Source organism: Mchenga conophoros, linkage group LG8 (genome assembly GCF_057382185.1).
Source record: "Mchenga conophoros isolate Kocher_MC1m ecotype Shallow Benthic linkage group LG8, M_conophoros_male_GT1.1, whole genome shotgun sequence".
NCBI classification, from domain to species: Eukaryota; Metazoa; Chordata; class Actinopteri; order Cichliformes; family Cichlidae; genus Mchenga; species Mchenga conophoros.
The window spans coordinates 23,192,903-23,210,234 of record NC_140533.1 but is presented as its reverse complement, the minus strand read 5'-3'; the positions used below and the strand labels follow the sequence as shown (position 1 = coordinate 23,210,234).

Sequence of the window (17,332 nt, the reverse complement as noted above, 5' to 3'; positions counted from 1 at the left end):
GCCTGTGCTGTCTCAGCCATAGGGAATAGTTTACCTCCATACTTTATTTTCCCGCGTGTCCACTTCCGTAACCATTTCCTGATCAACGGGCCACCCGGCAGCAAAGGAGGGGCAAATTCCTCTGGATGGATGAAAGACACACACTTTGTTGACTTCCTGCAACATTTCAATGAACATACAAAGTGTTCAAAGGAGAAGCCCTGTTTACTCCTTTTGGACAACCACGAGTCTCATCTGTCCATTGATGGACTCAATTATGCCAAAGAAAATGGCATAATCATGCTGTCATTCCCACCCCACTGCTCACATCGGCTCCAACCATTAGACAGGTCTGTCTACGGGCCACTAAAGAGGCACATCAACAGCACGTGTGATGCCTGGATGAGGAACAACCCTGGGAAGACAATGTCCATTTATGACATTCCTGGGATTGTGGCAATTGCATATCCTCTGGCTGCAACCCCATTGAACATTCAGGCTGGTTTTAGGGTGGCTGGGATTCAACCTTACAACAGAAATGTATTTCTGGAAGCAGAGTTTGCACCATCCTACGTCACAGATCGCCCTATTCCGGACCCTGCCCTGCCAGGCCCCAGCACTACCTCTGCACTGCCAGGCCCCAGCACCAACTCTGCACTGCTAGGCCCCAGCACCAACTCTGAACTGCCAAGCTCCAGCACCATCTCTATCACGAGCTCACCCTTACCCAGCACTGCAATTACTGACAGCAGACTACCAACTCCAGAGAACATCCGGCCATATCCAAAAGCTGGCCGCCGAAAACCAAACAGCAAAGGAAGAAAACGACGCAAATCAGCAATTCTAACCGACACGCCAGTGAAGCAGCAACTAGAAAAAGAAAAGAATAAGGCTGAATCTAGCAAAAAGCTGTTTCAAAAGAGAGGGACGCGAGGGGGGAAAACATCTGGACCTATGAAGAACAACGCAGCTAAAAGAAGAAAAATAATTCAAGAGTCATCATCAGATGATGAAGAGTGCTTCTGCCTTGTCTGTGTGGAGCCATTTTCAAACAGTCGTCCAAAAGAGACCTGGGTAAAATGCGTAAAATGCAACTAATGGGCCCATGATGCTTGCACCTCAGGCCAGGCAATTTATGTGTGCCAGAATTGTGACTCTGAAGTTGAGTCTGATTAATCAGAAATAGGGCATCTGTTTTGTTCAGAGGATTAACATGTTAAGTAAAGCAAGTTATTTGCAGCATTCCATTCAGTTATGATGGATTTATGTGCAAGCCAGAGAACATTTGAGTTTAAAGTTCAAACTAAAGTTTTCTTTCTACTTAATGTTTTGATTAAAATGTGTATTGGATTGAAATAATTGTTTTTTTCCAAATTCTCTTGGCATAATTGTTTAAATTTCCAGTTTTGGTTTGAATTTAACAATTAAAATCAATAATCACAATTAAGTATTTGTGTTCTTATTTTAAGATAATCTAGTGTGACAACTTACCTGCCGATGGGGCAAATTGTCACAAGTGCACATTCTCCATTCAACAGTCTACAACTCCGTAATGAGATAAGATATGAAAATGTAATGAATACATCATATGTGCCCGAGACTTCCTTCTTTCATTTGGTGAAACATTTATTACGTTGTGATGTATGGTGCTCAGTAAAAGTTAGTCAGTGTGAAAAGTGTGACAACTTACCCCGCTCTCCCCTATATGTCTATACACATATAATTTAGTGCTAATTACATGCACCTTTAATTCAAGAAAATACAGAAATGCTGTTACAAATTGGTGTAAGTTGATACTACTACACAGAACATTCCTCTTCACTGTCACAAACAGTCAATTCAGTCATTTAACACAAACAGCTGTTTTAGCAAATGTGGAAACTATAAAGGTTGGCGAGATGGTGAACTGGAACCTTTAAAATAGTCACAAAAGGTAATTGAATGCTAAAACCTACTAGAAGACATAAATGTAGTAAAATAAATCCAAATGGACACACTTGGAGCATGGTGTTTTATGATCATTAAGTAGGTACTGGAGCTCATCTCATTGGCCTGAAGGGGGACATCAAGCAAATGGCTATCTCGTTTTTCCAGATGTACAGCACAGTAAGGGGCTCAACAGAAACTTGCATCTGCAGTGATCTGCCACAAAGAGACATATCTTTATTTTGTGTTAGCTAGTCCTGGAAACTGAGCGGTCGTTTATATTTGTTTTCCTGCACTTATGAGATATTGTAATGATTAGTGAACAGTCATCCATCTAATCCCAGCAGAAATACGCTTCAGTAGCCTTTCAGCTGACCTTCTTGTCATTTATCTTTGCCACACTTTCAAGCTGGACCTAATGTCACTGAATAGAGAGCCCATTTGCTCATTAGCACATCTTTCCACTGTTATTAAAAGTAAACCATACTGTCTACACAACAAACACATTACTAAGTTCAATGGCCTCGCTGATGTCAATAGTGTTTAGCCCCTTGCCTGCAAAGGCCTGTCTTATTTTCCTGTATCTTAACCATTTTCTTCATCATTAGATGGTGGTTCTGATGGACCCCATGGAGGACCCAGACGACATCTTGCGTGCCAATCGCTCGAGGGAGAAGACTTACATGTTTGATGTAGCATTTGACTTCTCCGCTAGTCAGGTTTGTCAGGAGTTAAAGAAAAAACGAAAATAATGCAAATCTCGCACTGTATTCATATTGATGTGTAGCTGTTTATGTATGGCCTGAACCCTTTCTTCTCCCTATACAGGAGGAAGTGTACCGGGCAACAACAAAAGGCCTAATTGAGGGCCTTATATCAGGCTACAATGCCACTGTGTTTGCCTATGGACCCACAGGTTTGTTTTGTGCGAGTGTATGTGCATTGAACAAGAACCAAATATATTTCTTAGTACTCAGTCTCAGTGCTCATAGGTGTATCATACACTAATTACATGTGCAACCCTCCTGACCTGTTGTCAGCCTGAGCCAGAGAGCTATTCAGCAAGCTCTTGGGAAAAGGTAGACATCTTATTAACACCTGTTTCACTTTTGATTTTAGCAAAGGCCTGATTAGAAAATGAGTCATGCTCTGCATCCCACATTTCCAGCGGGTAGTCACAGGCTGTCAAAGACTAGTAGAGAGCCATTGCTCCATCAAGTTTCCCACCTTTCTCTTGCTTTCATTTTTTGCCTTCTGCCTGGCCATTTCTCGCACACAAGCTCTACTCTTGGCCTCCTCTTGTGGAAAGTAAGCACAGAGGTTGTAGCCACTCATGTGTATGCATGTTGTTTCCTCCTTGAAACTACAAAGTTAACAGGTTAGGAGCAAATGATTGGCATTTATTTATACTTTAAAATGTTTTTTCACAAATTCACCTCTGTAGCTAATTTTGTCCGTCACTGGGTGCTCACTACGTGGTTAAGACTGGGTCTATGAGAGGCATTATATTTTGTTTTCAGGTTGTGGAAAGACATACACCATGTTAGGAACTGACAAGGAGCCAGGCATCTATGTTCGAACTCTGAATGACCTGTTCCGTGCCATTGAGGAGACCAGTGATGACATGCTGTACAGTGTGTCCATGTCCTATCTGGAAGTAAGGATTTTCATTTTTAAAAGAATTTCTCTCTAGACCTGTATTCTTATCACGAACTCTCAAGTAATGACACATCTAATTGCTCTGCAGTGAGACCCTAAATGTTAGATCCATTACTCTGATTGCTCACTCAGTAATTACCACTAATTTCTTGAGGTATGAACATTAGATATCCATCGCTGGTTCTGTCTACTGTTCAAATGGGATTTTGTTTTTTGGTTTTGTCTTTTTTATTTGGGGGAGGGGGGGGACTTCACACTGTTCTTGTAACATTTGATGTTGTTAATTAATGCCCGTAGTAGGCAGATACAGCTATCGCTTTACTTTTTTCTGGCATCCATGTCACATCTGAAGTGAGCTGGGCATCCTTATCTGCAGCCCAGTAGAGAGAGAGAGAGAGAGAGAATAAGATTGTTAGATACATTTTTATATTATGCAATGGAACTTATAATATATGCACATATATGCAGTATAGATATACAAAACATTTCAAATGAGGTGACCTCTGGAAGTGATACAAGCAGTCACCCATCAGCACCTGGACTAAGCAAGTTTCCAGATCCACCTGATGTAGGATTTTTAAGACTGATAGCAATATTTGAAGATTTAAAACTTCAATGTATGAGCTGATATTTTTTTGTTTCTGTCAAACACATGAAACTTAAATGAATTTCCTGAACCTGTGATGTGCATAGAAATTTATGAATCCTTGCTAAGATAGTTTGTGAACTGCATTGTCATATTATCTTGTTTTTTTGTTTTTTTTGTCACAACAGCTTGGGAATAACTTATTTAAGTTCTGGCCGACTCTCTTCAGATCAATTAATTGTTGTGTTTCTGGCGAAAGGTGTCGCCTACAGGGAAGTTTCAAAGTACCCTTTGCTCGACAAATTATACAGCGTGAACACTCAGGATTGAAGAGTGTTTTGACTTTTTAACATTTTCATTTATCTGTTGTTATAAAAGCTGATTCTGATATTTCAGTAAATGTAAACGTATCAGCCCCAGGGATATGAGTCCCACCATTATAATGGTCAAGCTCTATCTAACACCTCAGCTTGGTACCGCTCACCACTCCGATTTTCGTCAAGAGGAATCAGATCTGTGATAGTACTCTCATGGATATGCGAGGCTGCAGGAACAGCTTTGGACACTCATGTCAGCATCCAGCATGCCAGTAGCTCAGCCTTAGCCAATTTCAGTCAGTCACGGCATGGTGGCACTGATGACAGTGTTGTGTGTACACTGTTCTTTTGTGTTTGGAGAGCATTGGCTTGAAAATACAATAAACTGATTGATTCTGGACTGTACAAGAGAGTTCATTTGTGTTCAGTAAACACATCAATCCTGCCACTGACTGAAACCAGTTGATCACAACTGAAAACTACTGACAGAATATGTTTGTGTCACAACGGGACTGAACGGACTCACGCGCAGGCTCTAGGTCTTGAAAGCACAGGAGTCTTTATTACAATACACCAGGTGATCTATTTACAAAGGTGAGGGGAAAGCCGGGCTCCGGGGGTCCACACACGAACGGGAAAGACGCTGAAAGTCACACACACACACTCCGTCCACTCCTCACATACCTCTTCACACTCCAATCACTCAGGTAACACAGGGGTTGGTCCAGGGAATCTGTACACAGAGACACGAAGTGATTATAAAGGCAAATCGCTGAGAAAACACTCTCGAGGTAACTGCGCTGGGGTTACACTGACGAGGGTCGGCAACGGTCCAGCAACGAGAAACACAGGGTTTAAATACACTGGGAAGTAACGAGGGGAATGAGACACAGAAGGTGGGCACAACTGGGAGAATAATCAGGACTGACGAGACAAGCAAAGCAGGATGCATTCACATAAGACATGGACCTTCAAAGTAAAACAGGAAGTATGACACAGAGACGCGAACTTGACACGGTGGAGACAGCAACTAAGAAACGCAGAGACATAAACCATAAGGCAGAGGACTCTTAAGACCCGAAAGACACAGAGGGAAACTCAAACATGCAGACACAGACTTACACAGAACAGAGGGGACACAGAGAAACATGAAGGGCAAGGGATCGAACTTAGAAACCATAGAATACCTCACACAAGTACAATAATACAAAAATCGCAAAGAACTAAACATGCTGGGTCAGGAGACCCAGAACCCTGGCAGTTGGGTATCTAAAAGATTAAAATGTTGTACTAACAGAAAATGCAGTCATGACTTAAAGCTTGCATTGCCTATTTGTTTTTGTGTTTTGTTTGGGGGGGTTTCGACTAGTATATGTTACTGGCCTGTATGTTTTGCATCTTCAAATGATTCTTATTGTTGGAAATGTGGCTTTTTGTAACAACATCAAATGCATTGAAGGGCTGAGAAATCTCTGAAATGTTCAAAAACTATTTTCTCCCATTTACTGTGTTATCTTTCTTTATTTATAAAGTTTAGGATCATCCAGAAAATGTTCATGAAAACTCAAACTTAATCACATGATTTGCAGTGTGAATAGAAATTATAATTGGCATTCAGTTTAGGTCATCTGGACACATGAACTGACTTGGTTGATGGGCACTTAAAAAGGGATGTGGTGGCTGTTCTGTTCACCGAACGTGCAGAGAAAATAAAAGCAAACTGTTTCTTTTCTAAATAGTTTTTGCAGAGGAAGTTGTAGTTTGGGTCTTTTTATTTATTCTTCTGTTCACAAATTGTTTTGGGGTTAGTTTGTTTTTTCACCCAAAGAGAGCTCATTTTGATCAGCCTGTCTCTGCAGGGTTTTTTAATCTTCTTATGCTCAGTGTCTAGGTTTTATTTTTCATTTTATTTTATTTTCATATTGCCTAGTCTCAGATATGCAGCATCATTTTTAAGACTCAGATATTTCTTCCAGGAGTCGCCTCTTCACTGTTAGCGTGTTTTGTGGGCATCTTTTAATGAATCTGCTGATTGAGGACCTGTGAGGCGCCTGTTTGTCAAACTAAAAACTGGAAACTCCCAGCTCTCTTTCTGTGTTGGTTAGATTTAGTCTGTGTTGTTATCTCACTGGAGTAATACCCACCATTGCATTTAGTTTTTGTGGCAGTTTTTCCACATAAATTTGTCTCTATTTCTTAAAAGTTTGAGTTTTACTGTTTTTTGGGGGACAATTTTAGACTGTAATAACATACAAATGCTGAAGCCTGAGTCACTCAACTAGTACAATGTTTAGAGGTTGTTTAGTTTTCAGCTGTGCTAACTTATTTGATTCATAAAAAATTATTTTTTAACCTCATAAACTCGCATTAGTTTTGAACAGTTTTGCACTAGAGCGCAGGTTTGATGGTTTCCTGAAAATGGGCTTGGGTATGCCTATGTAGATATTCTATTAAAATTCAATTAAATGTTATTAAAAAACAAATATGCGTTTGCTTCTGAGTGAACGAAAGTTACTGAGCGATTATATTTTAATAACAGTGTCGACGTCTGACTAATTATTTATCCTGTGGCAATACCAAACATACAAAATGTGCTTTTGTGATGCTGATTACCTCCTAATTAGCTTTTGAGTTTAACTACATTTAGGTGAAGTACTGATGCAAACAATTAAATAATTTATTTGAACTTTGGAATGAAGTTTTTTAAGTGATTTTCCTGTGTTGGGGCTATTAGTTCAAGTTTGTTTTTTAAGTTAGACTGAATTGTGATTTGAATACATTACAAGGGAATTATAGTACAGTCGACCCCCGGTATTTACAGGGGGTAGGGACCACAAGCTCCCGTGAATAGCTGAAATGCTCAAATACTTGGGACCCCCTCTTAAAATGCTGATATATTTCAGCTTCCCAAGCTGCATTTTCTTTCCCGGGAGCTTTGTGTTTGGAATTTCGACATTTTATTGATATTTTGCTGTGTTTACATTAATATGAATATTTGAAAATTAGTAAATCATTTTTCTATCATAAAAATTTACTTAGTCACAAAAATAAAATTAAAATGATTAGCAAATATTTTAGAAATGCCCTACGAAGAAAATCTGCGAATACTGAACTGCGAATAGGCGGGGGTCGATTGAAGAGACCATTGCTCAGTCCATGCCATCCTTGTCTCTTGTCATCATTACTTCAGCACATTGCTATAAATTGACAACAGTAACTGGAAACTATTCTTGGGTACTGGATTTACATGTGCCTTTATATAGAAAGGTTCAGTACTTTTAGGTGTTTCTTACCTTTGCTTTTCTCAGTGGATGATGAACCACAGATAAAACCACAGGCTGAGGATGGCGGTTTCACTGTTGGCTGTGTTCCACACCTCATTATTGACAAGCAGGTACAGCTCACTCTGTGTGTTCAGCAACAAAAGCCTTAATAGCCCTGGGTACAATAGAGCTGGTTCACTTGACTCTGACAGAAGAAACTTATCCTGGCTGGTGTGAATTAGTATAGCTACAGGCTTCAAGAGGTCGTTTAGGCTTTTCCTCACTTTGAAAATACAAAAACAATATAGCCTTACAGTAAGGCAAGGCAAGGCAAGGCAAGTTTATTTGTATAGCACAATTCAACAACAAGGTGATCATTCAAGAGATCTAATTACAATTTTCACCACGTCATTTAGCAAGATATTTGAATGTTTTTGTTGGTTTGGGTTTTTTCTGTTTTAATTAAACATGAAAAGAATCTTTGAAAGTAACTGTGTAAAGTAACTGTGTCATTCAGGTTATTTTTATGATTTTAAGTGAACAATTTATCTGTTATAGTTTTGCAACAAGATCTGCAAAAGATGGCAGTACAAAAATACAAATAAATGTGTCAGATTTATTCAGAAATGTTCAGGCTGTCAGGAAACAAAAGAAATTTGGAGAAGAAAACAAAAAGGAAAAGCTCCAGGCAAAAGAAAACAAAATGAGGAATACAAACAGAGAGATGAAAAATGAAAAGAGCACAATAGACGTACTTGTTGGATACAAATCTAACCTCTCAGAGTGGGCTTTGCATCTGACATCAAAATGACATTTTGTGTTTTCAGTGCCAGACTCTATCATTATGTTCAGTGACTGACAATGTTATTGAAGCCTAGCTTTTAGTAGCGCTCTGGGTGGGTGGAAGTTAAAATGTTCCTATTAGGAAGCCTAGTCGCTGAGTCTGGATGCTCTCTGACCTGTATTGAACTCATCGGGATGAATCCTGAAACAAGTGTGTGCGTGACATGTGTGTTTGCTGTTTCCAGGGAGCAATCTGTTACCGCTGCTGCCTCACCACAAAGAGTTTAAACGCCATTTTATAGCCTTACTGGGCGAAGTGCACACATCTGTTCCTTTCCTTGTTCCGATCACAATCTCTTTCACATGTGCAATCTCTTAAACATGTGCACAGAGCACATAAATATAGCCTGTACTGATAAAAGGACACCTTCAGCCATTCTGTACCATTCACATGCACACAGCCGTCCTCCTTTTTTGTTCATGTTTATTCTGGTTTGTGGGTTTTGGCAGATTTAGAAACCTTAATGGAAAGAGAAACCTTTTTAGCTACATTAGTGAGCCTCTAAGGATGGCAAACTCTGCAAGCTGGTTTCTGGCAGCTGCTTTTGTCCAAATAACTAACTACTATTTTGTCCATCTGAAGGTTCAGAATATAAAGCCAGTTCTCTTACGAAATGGGTTTCTTTCTGAATGATGTCTGATTTCCAAAAGCCTTTTCAGTTTACTTGGCACCATGTTAGTATTAGACTTTTCCAGACATGTTACTTACTCGGATTGAAAGCTGTTGTAGATCACCAGAGGTCACCAGAACTAATATTTAGGATACCTTTGATGAAGACAGGTGGACACTGTTGGACATGGAAGTACTTTGTGCTGTTATCCTAAAGTAACTGGCAACAGCGTAACGTTTTAATCAAGACGTTTGTGTTGAAGTACATGTAATAATCACTTTGTTTTGGTGTTAAATTGCGTATCAAGAATCATTAATTCAGCTGGTAGTCTCACTAGCAATTACATTTCTAATATCATGACAGCATTAGGCTGATTGTTGGTATTTATTTAAGTAGATTTTGCGATAGTTTGCACTGACAGTTGTTTTTGTATCCTCTTTGCTAGCTTTGATGTGTTACACTGTAATATTTCTGACTATCCAGCAATCTTTAATCATTCCATTATTTTCTTTTAAAGCCATCATCTTGTCAAGTGTTAAATTTATTCAACACTTTGTATTGTGAACGTATATCTTAGCTGTGTCTTGTGCTAACAGTGATTCTAGCACGTTTACCATGAGTGTATTTTAACCTTTAGCTCAAAGTACCACTATGATTCAGTAGAACCTCTCAGAGCTGCTGTACACTCGGGCTTGTTTAAACATCACCAGCAATCATAGTGTACCAATGGAAAAAATAACGGAACAACCACCCAGCTGTCAGTGGCAGTAAAAGCATCCTCTTGTTAGCGTTTGTGGGTTTATCTGCTCGACAAATAAAAAGCATCTTTAACATTTCCAACCCACTGGCAGATTGTCGTCCAGTGGTCACTTTCCAGGATGTAACTTCCTACACTGGGTTTTTATGTGGCTGTGGGCCTTCACGCTCACGCCATTACTGTCAGTTCAGAGAAGTCACTTCAATTCTGCTTTCATGAAAAAGCGCACTGACGTTAATTTGATGACAGCTTGCCACCCAACAAGTAGAGGTTATTTAATGACAAGTTGCTGAAAATGTAGCACTTGATGTTTTTGTACCAGGTTTCAGTCTATGCAGGAGGTCTGAAAGGCTGAATGAAGCCTTTTCCATGGATGTAAGCATTTTCGCAGTTAATGTGTGTCTGTAACCTAGCTTTCTGATCTTTATTACAGGTCCGTTCATATATATTTATACATATATTCTGTTTGTTATTAGATCTACAATGAGATGATCCGTGACCTGCTGAATCCATCCTCAGGCTTCTTAGACCTAAGAGAAGATTCTAAGGGAGTTATTCAGGTTGCTGGAATTACAGAGGTGTCCACCATCAATGCTCAAGAGGTGAGTCAGTTTACCTTTCCAAGCACTACATGACCCATTTATTTCAATCAAAACACTCAGAAATTACAAAGACCAGAAATAACTCACACCTGTGTTTTTCTAGATCATGGAGCTCCTCATGAAGGGCAACAAACAGCGCACCCAGGAGCCAACAGCCGCCAATCAGACGTCATCTCGCTCCCACGCTGTGCTACAAGTAGCTGTCAAACAGCAGAGCCGCTGTCGTGACGTTCTGCAGGAGGTCCGCTTTGCACGCCTCTTCATGATTGACCTCGCCGGCTCCGAACGAGCAGCACAGGTGTGTGTACATATATATATTTATATATGTATATATTTATTCAGAGGGAGTGAGTGTGGGTGAAGCTACTTTTATCAAGTGCTTACCCACCGAAGTCAAGATTCAAGGCTGTGGCTAATGTGATGTGTCTGTATACAGTACAAGGGTTTGCTCCATGAATCGTGTCTCCATGGGGAACAATGAATGATTTCTTCAGAGGATAGACGTTATCATAAATCTTAGGAGACTTATAAAAAATATTATATAATCAGAGTCCCTTGATCCAGTAGGATATGTCCACCAGTGGCCACCAGCTTTTGTTTTTTCATTTTAACATATATTTGTGACATGATACCTGCAACCTCTACCTAAGTAGAGTCAAAAACAGTTCATAGTGGACTTAAATTTGACAGGTGGTCAGAAACATGAATCCCGTAACTGTGTTAATGGTATCACAACTCATTTCTTTTCATAAATGAAATCTGATGTCTGCACTTTTTTTCTTTTTTTAGACAACACTGTTTTGTTTTCCAGGAATTTATGAAAAGTGTTCTAGATATTTCTACAGAAAACTAACACAAAATAAAGACTTGGAAGATGACATATTAAAGCACATTCTTCACAGAGAAAATAAGAATGACAGATATAAAAGCGAAGAGCAGTACATGGAATTTCTTTTTAGTATTGTCACACTGATATTTATCAGTACAGCGATGAAGAGAATCTGCGAGCCAGTTCATTTTCTGGGTTCTATTATCGCCTTGACCTTTTCTTTGCAAGCGGTTAAGTGAGAAAAACTCAAGTATTTGTTCAGTTGTTTTTTTCTTTTTGGCAGTTGTTCAGGTTGAGACTGCGTTATTCCTTCATTTGAATAGCTTGTCACTGATGCTCATTTTACCACAGGCTTGTTGTTCTTCACCATGAGATAATCATGCGGTCAGGCTGTGAGAGCACTTATTTGTCATGGAGACTATTTGAATGATTCAAAGGCATAATATTGATGAGTTGCGCATTACAAGGCTGAGCATACCTCACAGGTGTTAGTCACATGAAGCTGCAAAGAACATTTTCTCTCCCTGTAAACAAGAGGCATCCATGTAGTTAGCAAAAGGTGAGGTTGTGTTATTTTAGTACTAGATGGACCAAGCATTGGAGCTAATGCCATCTATTGGTCAGGAGTGGAAACATGTCAACTACACCACCGAAAGAAACAGCCAACAATAGCTTACTAATGTTGACACTCCCCTGCTGTAAAGCCTGTGAAAACATAGCTCAAATATCACCATCATTAATGAATCCTCTATTTAGTATAACTTATTAATTTAAAAGGTTTAAACTGTGTTAATCTGTTGATACTTATTCAGTTTTTTTGTCAGTGCCACCCAAAAGTAAGTGTTATCATAATATTACTGTTATTATTATATTATTATTATTATTATTATTATTATTATTATTATTATTATTATTATTATTATTATTATTATTAGTATTATTATTATTATTATTATATTACTTAAATCACCTTCAGAGCAGTAAAAGAAACGGGGGAATATTTTCCTTTTTTAAAAGCATATTTGAAGTTTTCTCATTACTCATCCATTTTTATTTTATTTTATCAGACTCAAAATAGAGGTCAGCGTTTGAAGGAAGGGGCCCACATCAACCGCTCCCTCCTGGCTTTGGGCAACTGCATTAACGCCCTGAGTGACAAAAATGGTAACAAGTATGTCAACTATCGAGACAGCAAGTTGACTCGTCTCCTGAAGGTACAGTCCTCTAAAGGTTTATATGGGACCATCTGTGTTGATGATTTAGATGTTTTTTGTGTGTGTATTTATATTTATCATTCTTTTTTTAAACAAAAGGACTCCTTGGGCGGAAACAGCCGAACGGTCATGATAGCCCATATTAGCCCTGCCTCTGTAGCTTTTGAGGAGTCTCGTAACACGCTGACATATGCAGACCGTGCCAAAAGTATTCGAACACGGGTGAGCTGAGTAATATTTTATGTCTCAGTGTTGCTTCACTCTAGCAGAAGTTAAATAAATTAATGTAGCTTCAACTCAACTTTCTGCAGTTAGAAATCCAACTTCTATTGTATAATTCATATATCCAAAGTATATCTCAAGTATTCTTTGTCATCTTTGTCCTTTAGGTGAAGAAGAACATGATAAATGTGTCATACCACATTGCTCAGTACACCAATATCATCTCAGACCTGCGCTGCGAGATCGAGAGGTTGAAAAAGAAGATTGCCGAACAGGCGAGTCGACAGCTCAATTCTGACCGAGCTGACATCCGCAATGTTCAGGGTAAGATCTCGCACTCACAGCTGACTTTAATATTTGAAAAATACCTGCTTTTTGAGCTCTTTGAGTCTAATCTCCATCCCTTCCCTTGTAGCAGAGGTCCAGGCCCACTCCAGCCAGCAGAGTCGAGAGGAGATGGATCTGTTGAGGGAGCAGCTTCTGGATGCCTTCCGCCAACAGATGCAGATCAGGAAGAGCCTGATGGAGCTGGAAAACAACAACATGGAGATCCAGATTGCCACCTCTAACAATCTTTTAACTATTACAGAGTCAGTTTCAAGCCTTTTTGTCATGTTTCTCCCTTCTTTAACCAACACTATTTATCCTGTATTTCTCTTTGTAACATTATTAAATCCAGCTATTTGATAATATGTTGAAAACTCACAGCATGTCTTTGTCGTGCTTAAAGTTGCCTGAAAGTGTCAGTGTTTGTGGATTATATAAATTATTGTAAGTGTTATGACCCAGTGATGTGTTTGAACTAATGTCAAACCCCTGACAATAAGTCTGATCAAAAAAACAAAAAAACAACATAAATCAAATGTAATAATGAATTTTATTGGCCGCATTTCTTTTTTTTTCTTTTTTTTTAAACAGAAGACTTTTTCAACTATGTACTTTCAAATGTGCCTTCATTAACCAGATATTATTGTCTCTGTCAGTGACCATGTGTAATTTTCTTCTCTTAGCTGGGAACAGGAGCGCAGCAGGCGCAGGAGAAAGTGGCGTGCGGAGAGGAGGAAGGAAAGTGTCAATAAGGATGAAAGCGAGAAGGACTCTGATTCCTCAGAGTCTCCTCCAGACACCACGGAGACTCAGGAGGTGGCAATAGCTCGAGAAAATCTGGTTGCACTCATGGCTGAACAGAAAAAGATTCACAAGGAGAAGGTGGGAATATCTGTCTACAACTAGAAAAAAATAGCAGAAAACAGAATCGTTCTCATAAAACCTTTGACTGTAGTGCATACATAATATTTTTAGTGTCTGAAATACAGTCTGCTTTTTAAAATGTGCCTTTATACCTTCTGTTTAAAGGCGTTGCTTGAGCGTAGGTTTCTGGAGCTTCGGGATCAGGCCCGGCGCTTGGAGGAGCTGCTGCCGCGGCGGGTTAGCTCAGAGGAGCAACGCGAGGTCCTAGGACTTCTCTGTAAGGTCCATGAGCTGGAGATTGAGAACGCAGAGATGCAGTCCCACGCTCTGCTCAAAGACAACGTGATCCGACAGAAAAACTTTGTGGTGCAGCGTTTTGAACAGCACAGACACCTGTGTGACGAAATTATTCAGCAGCAGAGACAGTTCATTGATGGTGAGTATGTGAGCATTATGACTCCGAAGTTTGTTAAAAACAAAGATCATCTAAATACATATAGCACTGCTAACTGGGTTATTAGGCCCTTTACAGTTTAATATCAATGAAGTGAAATGAGGTTACTTTGAACCAGACAGTTAGACAATTGAATAATCATGAAGGAGCTCATCAGTTGTTTTTGATTTGTTTTTTTTATGAAATTATTTCCTGACATGAATTATCCTCCGTGTTACAGACCACAGTCTGCCCGTACCTCCACACCTTCAGGAGCTGTATGATATGTACATGAAGGAACTAGATGATAGGAAACTGGAGAAAGCAATTGGCCTAGAAAAGGTGACAATCAGGCAGACCATCAAGGTAACCACAGCTGACACGTAAAGTCTAAACTAAGTGATACTATAGTAGTATTAAGCTTAGAAGAACACAAGGTACAACTAACTCCTATGTGCTTACTTCCAGGAGGTCTCGCTTCCTAAAATCGCCTTGCCTTCTCGCGGTCGTGACAACATGCAGGACATAGATTCAGACCAGGAGAGCATACGTAACATGTGCTCAGATAACAGGCGAGGTCAAGCCAAAATACGCAGACATACCCTGCCTCCCATTCTGCCTGAACCTGATCTGTAAGAGGACATCTTTTTCATGTGTGCCTTAAAGCTTTTTAACTCGTTACACTGTCTGGATACATACTGTAGGTTCTCAGTTTTGTTCTCTTATTCCCGGCTTTAGGGACAATAACAGAGTTTTCAAGAGCAGCCCTCATGCCAGGCAAATGAAAAATTCAGCAGTAATGACCCCACCTCCTATCCACATAAATGGAAAGGGCAACAGAGAGGTAAGCACAACTATAACACCATCTGGTTTTGTTCATTTTGCTTTATTAGCTGTGAGAAAATGCAGAAGAGCTTCTCTTCACATGGCTTCATATTTGAATTTCACTCTCAGAGATACTTCACTCTATTAATCCCTTTGTTTTTCAACATTCGCCTGTCCATAATAAAATGTTCACTATTGACTCCTGTGTTCAGGCTTTTTTTTTGCTAAGCTTACCAAAGAATTACATCTTTGTTTCATCACCTCCAGCTCATTATTTTTTCCTGTGTAAATGCATCTGAGAGATGTGATTCATTGGCAAGATAAAGTTATGTTCACCAGAGTCCACCAGAGCCCCATTCAGAATTAAAATTTCATTTTGGAGAGCCATAGAATTGATTAATCCTCACTGACACTCAGACAGACCGACTGAAAGCAAAGTACCACAGTGAATGTCATATCGTAATGTGGCACTCTGCATCTCACGTCTGCAGCTGCAGCCTCTGGCTCCTGAGAGCTTTCTGAGTTACAGCCATCTCAGCCACAGTGTCAGCAGCCACCTGGACTCATCACCTGAGAGCAGCGAGGCAGGGGCCGATATCCCCCTCTCAATAAATGGTACGATATTCAAATGAGGACATATGAACTTTGGGGAATTTTAACAGAGTTTTTATCTACAGTTTAAATACAGGGGGAGTATTTAAATGCAGGTAACAGAAAATCAATAAACCCTTGAGTTTGATGATTGTTTGTTTCCATGATGTAAGATTTTTTTAAAGCACTTTGCATCAGTGCTCAGGATGAAGCCTTCAGATTTCACGGTGACCTAGAAGTGTATTTTTTGAAGCAGGACACAAGAAATATTCTGCAGATCTTCTTCATGTTTAATATGAGCGATTGATTTTCAGTTATAACAATTAAATCAGTGCTAATGGGGAAAAGTAGTGTTTCTCTGTTAACTAGCTTTCTTTCTGTTGTGTGAATGGAGATTAAAAATGACAGTGAAAAGAAATTACCTGTGTCTCCACAGAACGGCAGCAGATTTTAAAGGGGGTCCAGAACATTGCAGTAAAAGCAGCACGTCGGCGCTCCAAAGCGCTCGAGGTGGATGTCTTGCGGTTACCTTCTGCACCATCTCCCCTGGACCCCAAGAAGCAGAAGAGCAGCCTTTCTTTAAGCGAAGCTCCCCCTAGAGGTTTGCCAATGAGGCGCGTCAGGCAGCCCAGCCCCGAGCTGAGACACGCCACTTCAGACGATAACCTGTCCAGCAGCACCGGGGAGGGACCTGGTTTGCATGTGACCTGGACACGCCCACGTAACAGACAGGTGCTCAACAAGAACCAAACGCCTCGCGAGGCAGACTTAGAAGGCCGTCGCAAAAAGAGACGCTCACGCTCTTTCGAGGTCACAGGTCAAGCGGTTAGTATTTGGCTTTCTTTTCAAACTGCCACAAGACACGTGAAAGGTGTCACATAATGTTGATGTCTGTAGATTATCAGTAGTCTGTGTTAACAAGAGGACTAATATGACTGGTCTGGGGTGGCTTCTTTTGTGGTAATCATTTGTCTTATAAGGATTTAAGCCAGCCGCTTGGTACTATAGACTGTATATTAGAGTTATTCCCTCTGTGTACTATGTCACTACATATATGTCACTGGTATGGGCGTATGCCGTGTGTCTTGGAAGATGAGTCTATTAGTGTTCTTCATCTAACTTCCAGGTACCTCAAACCAAGACGAGCACAGCTCAGAGGTTTCGCCCTCTGGACAGCACATCAGACCCTCATCTCCACATTAATGTTCAACCCCAGGCCCCTATGCTACGCCCCCAGTACCGAGGGGTCCCTCCTCTCGCCAAAGTCAGGCCTCCCCACAGCAGCCAGCAAACAGGTAAACCAATTTCACTGCCTGTGAGGAGATAGTCTTCCTTAAAGTTGTTACACTGCCGAGCACAATCTGAGAAACCTCCTGATGTACATTTTATAATATGCAAAACATGTAAAGTGTATTTTCTACTGCTCAGCTTCACATGATTACACCCCTCAGGTATATACATGACATTATACATACACATAGCCT

General features: G+C 40.1%; 1 protein-coding gene across 3 annotated transcripts in view; it reads left to right on the top strand.

Annotated features, from left to right (window-relative positions):
- Positions 1-17,332, top strand: part of kif19 (kinesin family member 19) — a 50,020-nt gene that overhangs the window by 24,065 nt on the left and 8,623 nt on the right. For 2 of the 3 annotated variants that reach the window (XM_085285103.1, XM_085285102.1), the window contains 17 exons: positions 2,514-2,624; positions 2,734-2,821; positions 3,426-3,562; positions 10,418-10,543; positions 10,647-10,841; positions 12,440-12,586; positions 12,686-12,808; positions 12,976-13,132; positions 13,224-13,398; positions 13,819-14,017; positions 14,165-14,435; positions 14,674-14,798; positions 14,901-15,064; positions 15,171-15,276; positions 15,749-15,872; positions 16,285-16,673; positions 16,975-17,143. In XM_085285103.1, the coding sequence (XP_085141229.1) occupies positions 2,514-2,624; positions 2,734-2,821; positions 3,426-3,562; positions 10,418-10,543; positions 10,647-10,841; positions 12,440-12,586; positions 12,686-12,808; positions 12,976-13,132; positions 13,224-13,398; positions 13,819-14,017; positions 14,165-14,435; positions 14,674-14,798; positions 14,901-15,064; positions 15,171-15,276; positions 15,749-15,872; positions 16,285-16,673; positions 16,975-17,143 (2,806 nt within the window). The remainder of the gene's footprint in view (positions 1-2,513; positions 2,625-2,733; positions 2,822-3,425; positions 3,563-10,417; positions 10,544-10,646; positions 10,842-12,439; positions 12,587-12,685; positions 12,809-12,975; positions 13,133-13,223; positions 13,399-13,818; positions 14,018-14,164; positions 14,436-14,673; positions 14,799-14,900; positions 15,065-15,170; positions 15,277-15,748; positions 15,873-16,284; positions 16,674-16,974; positions 17,144-17,332) is intronic. The other variant, XM_085285104.1, reaches the window with a different exon arrangement.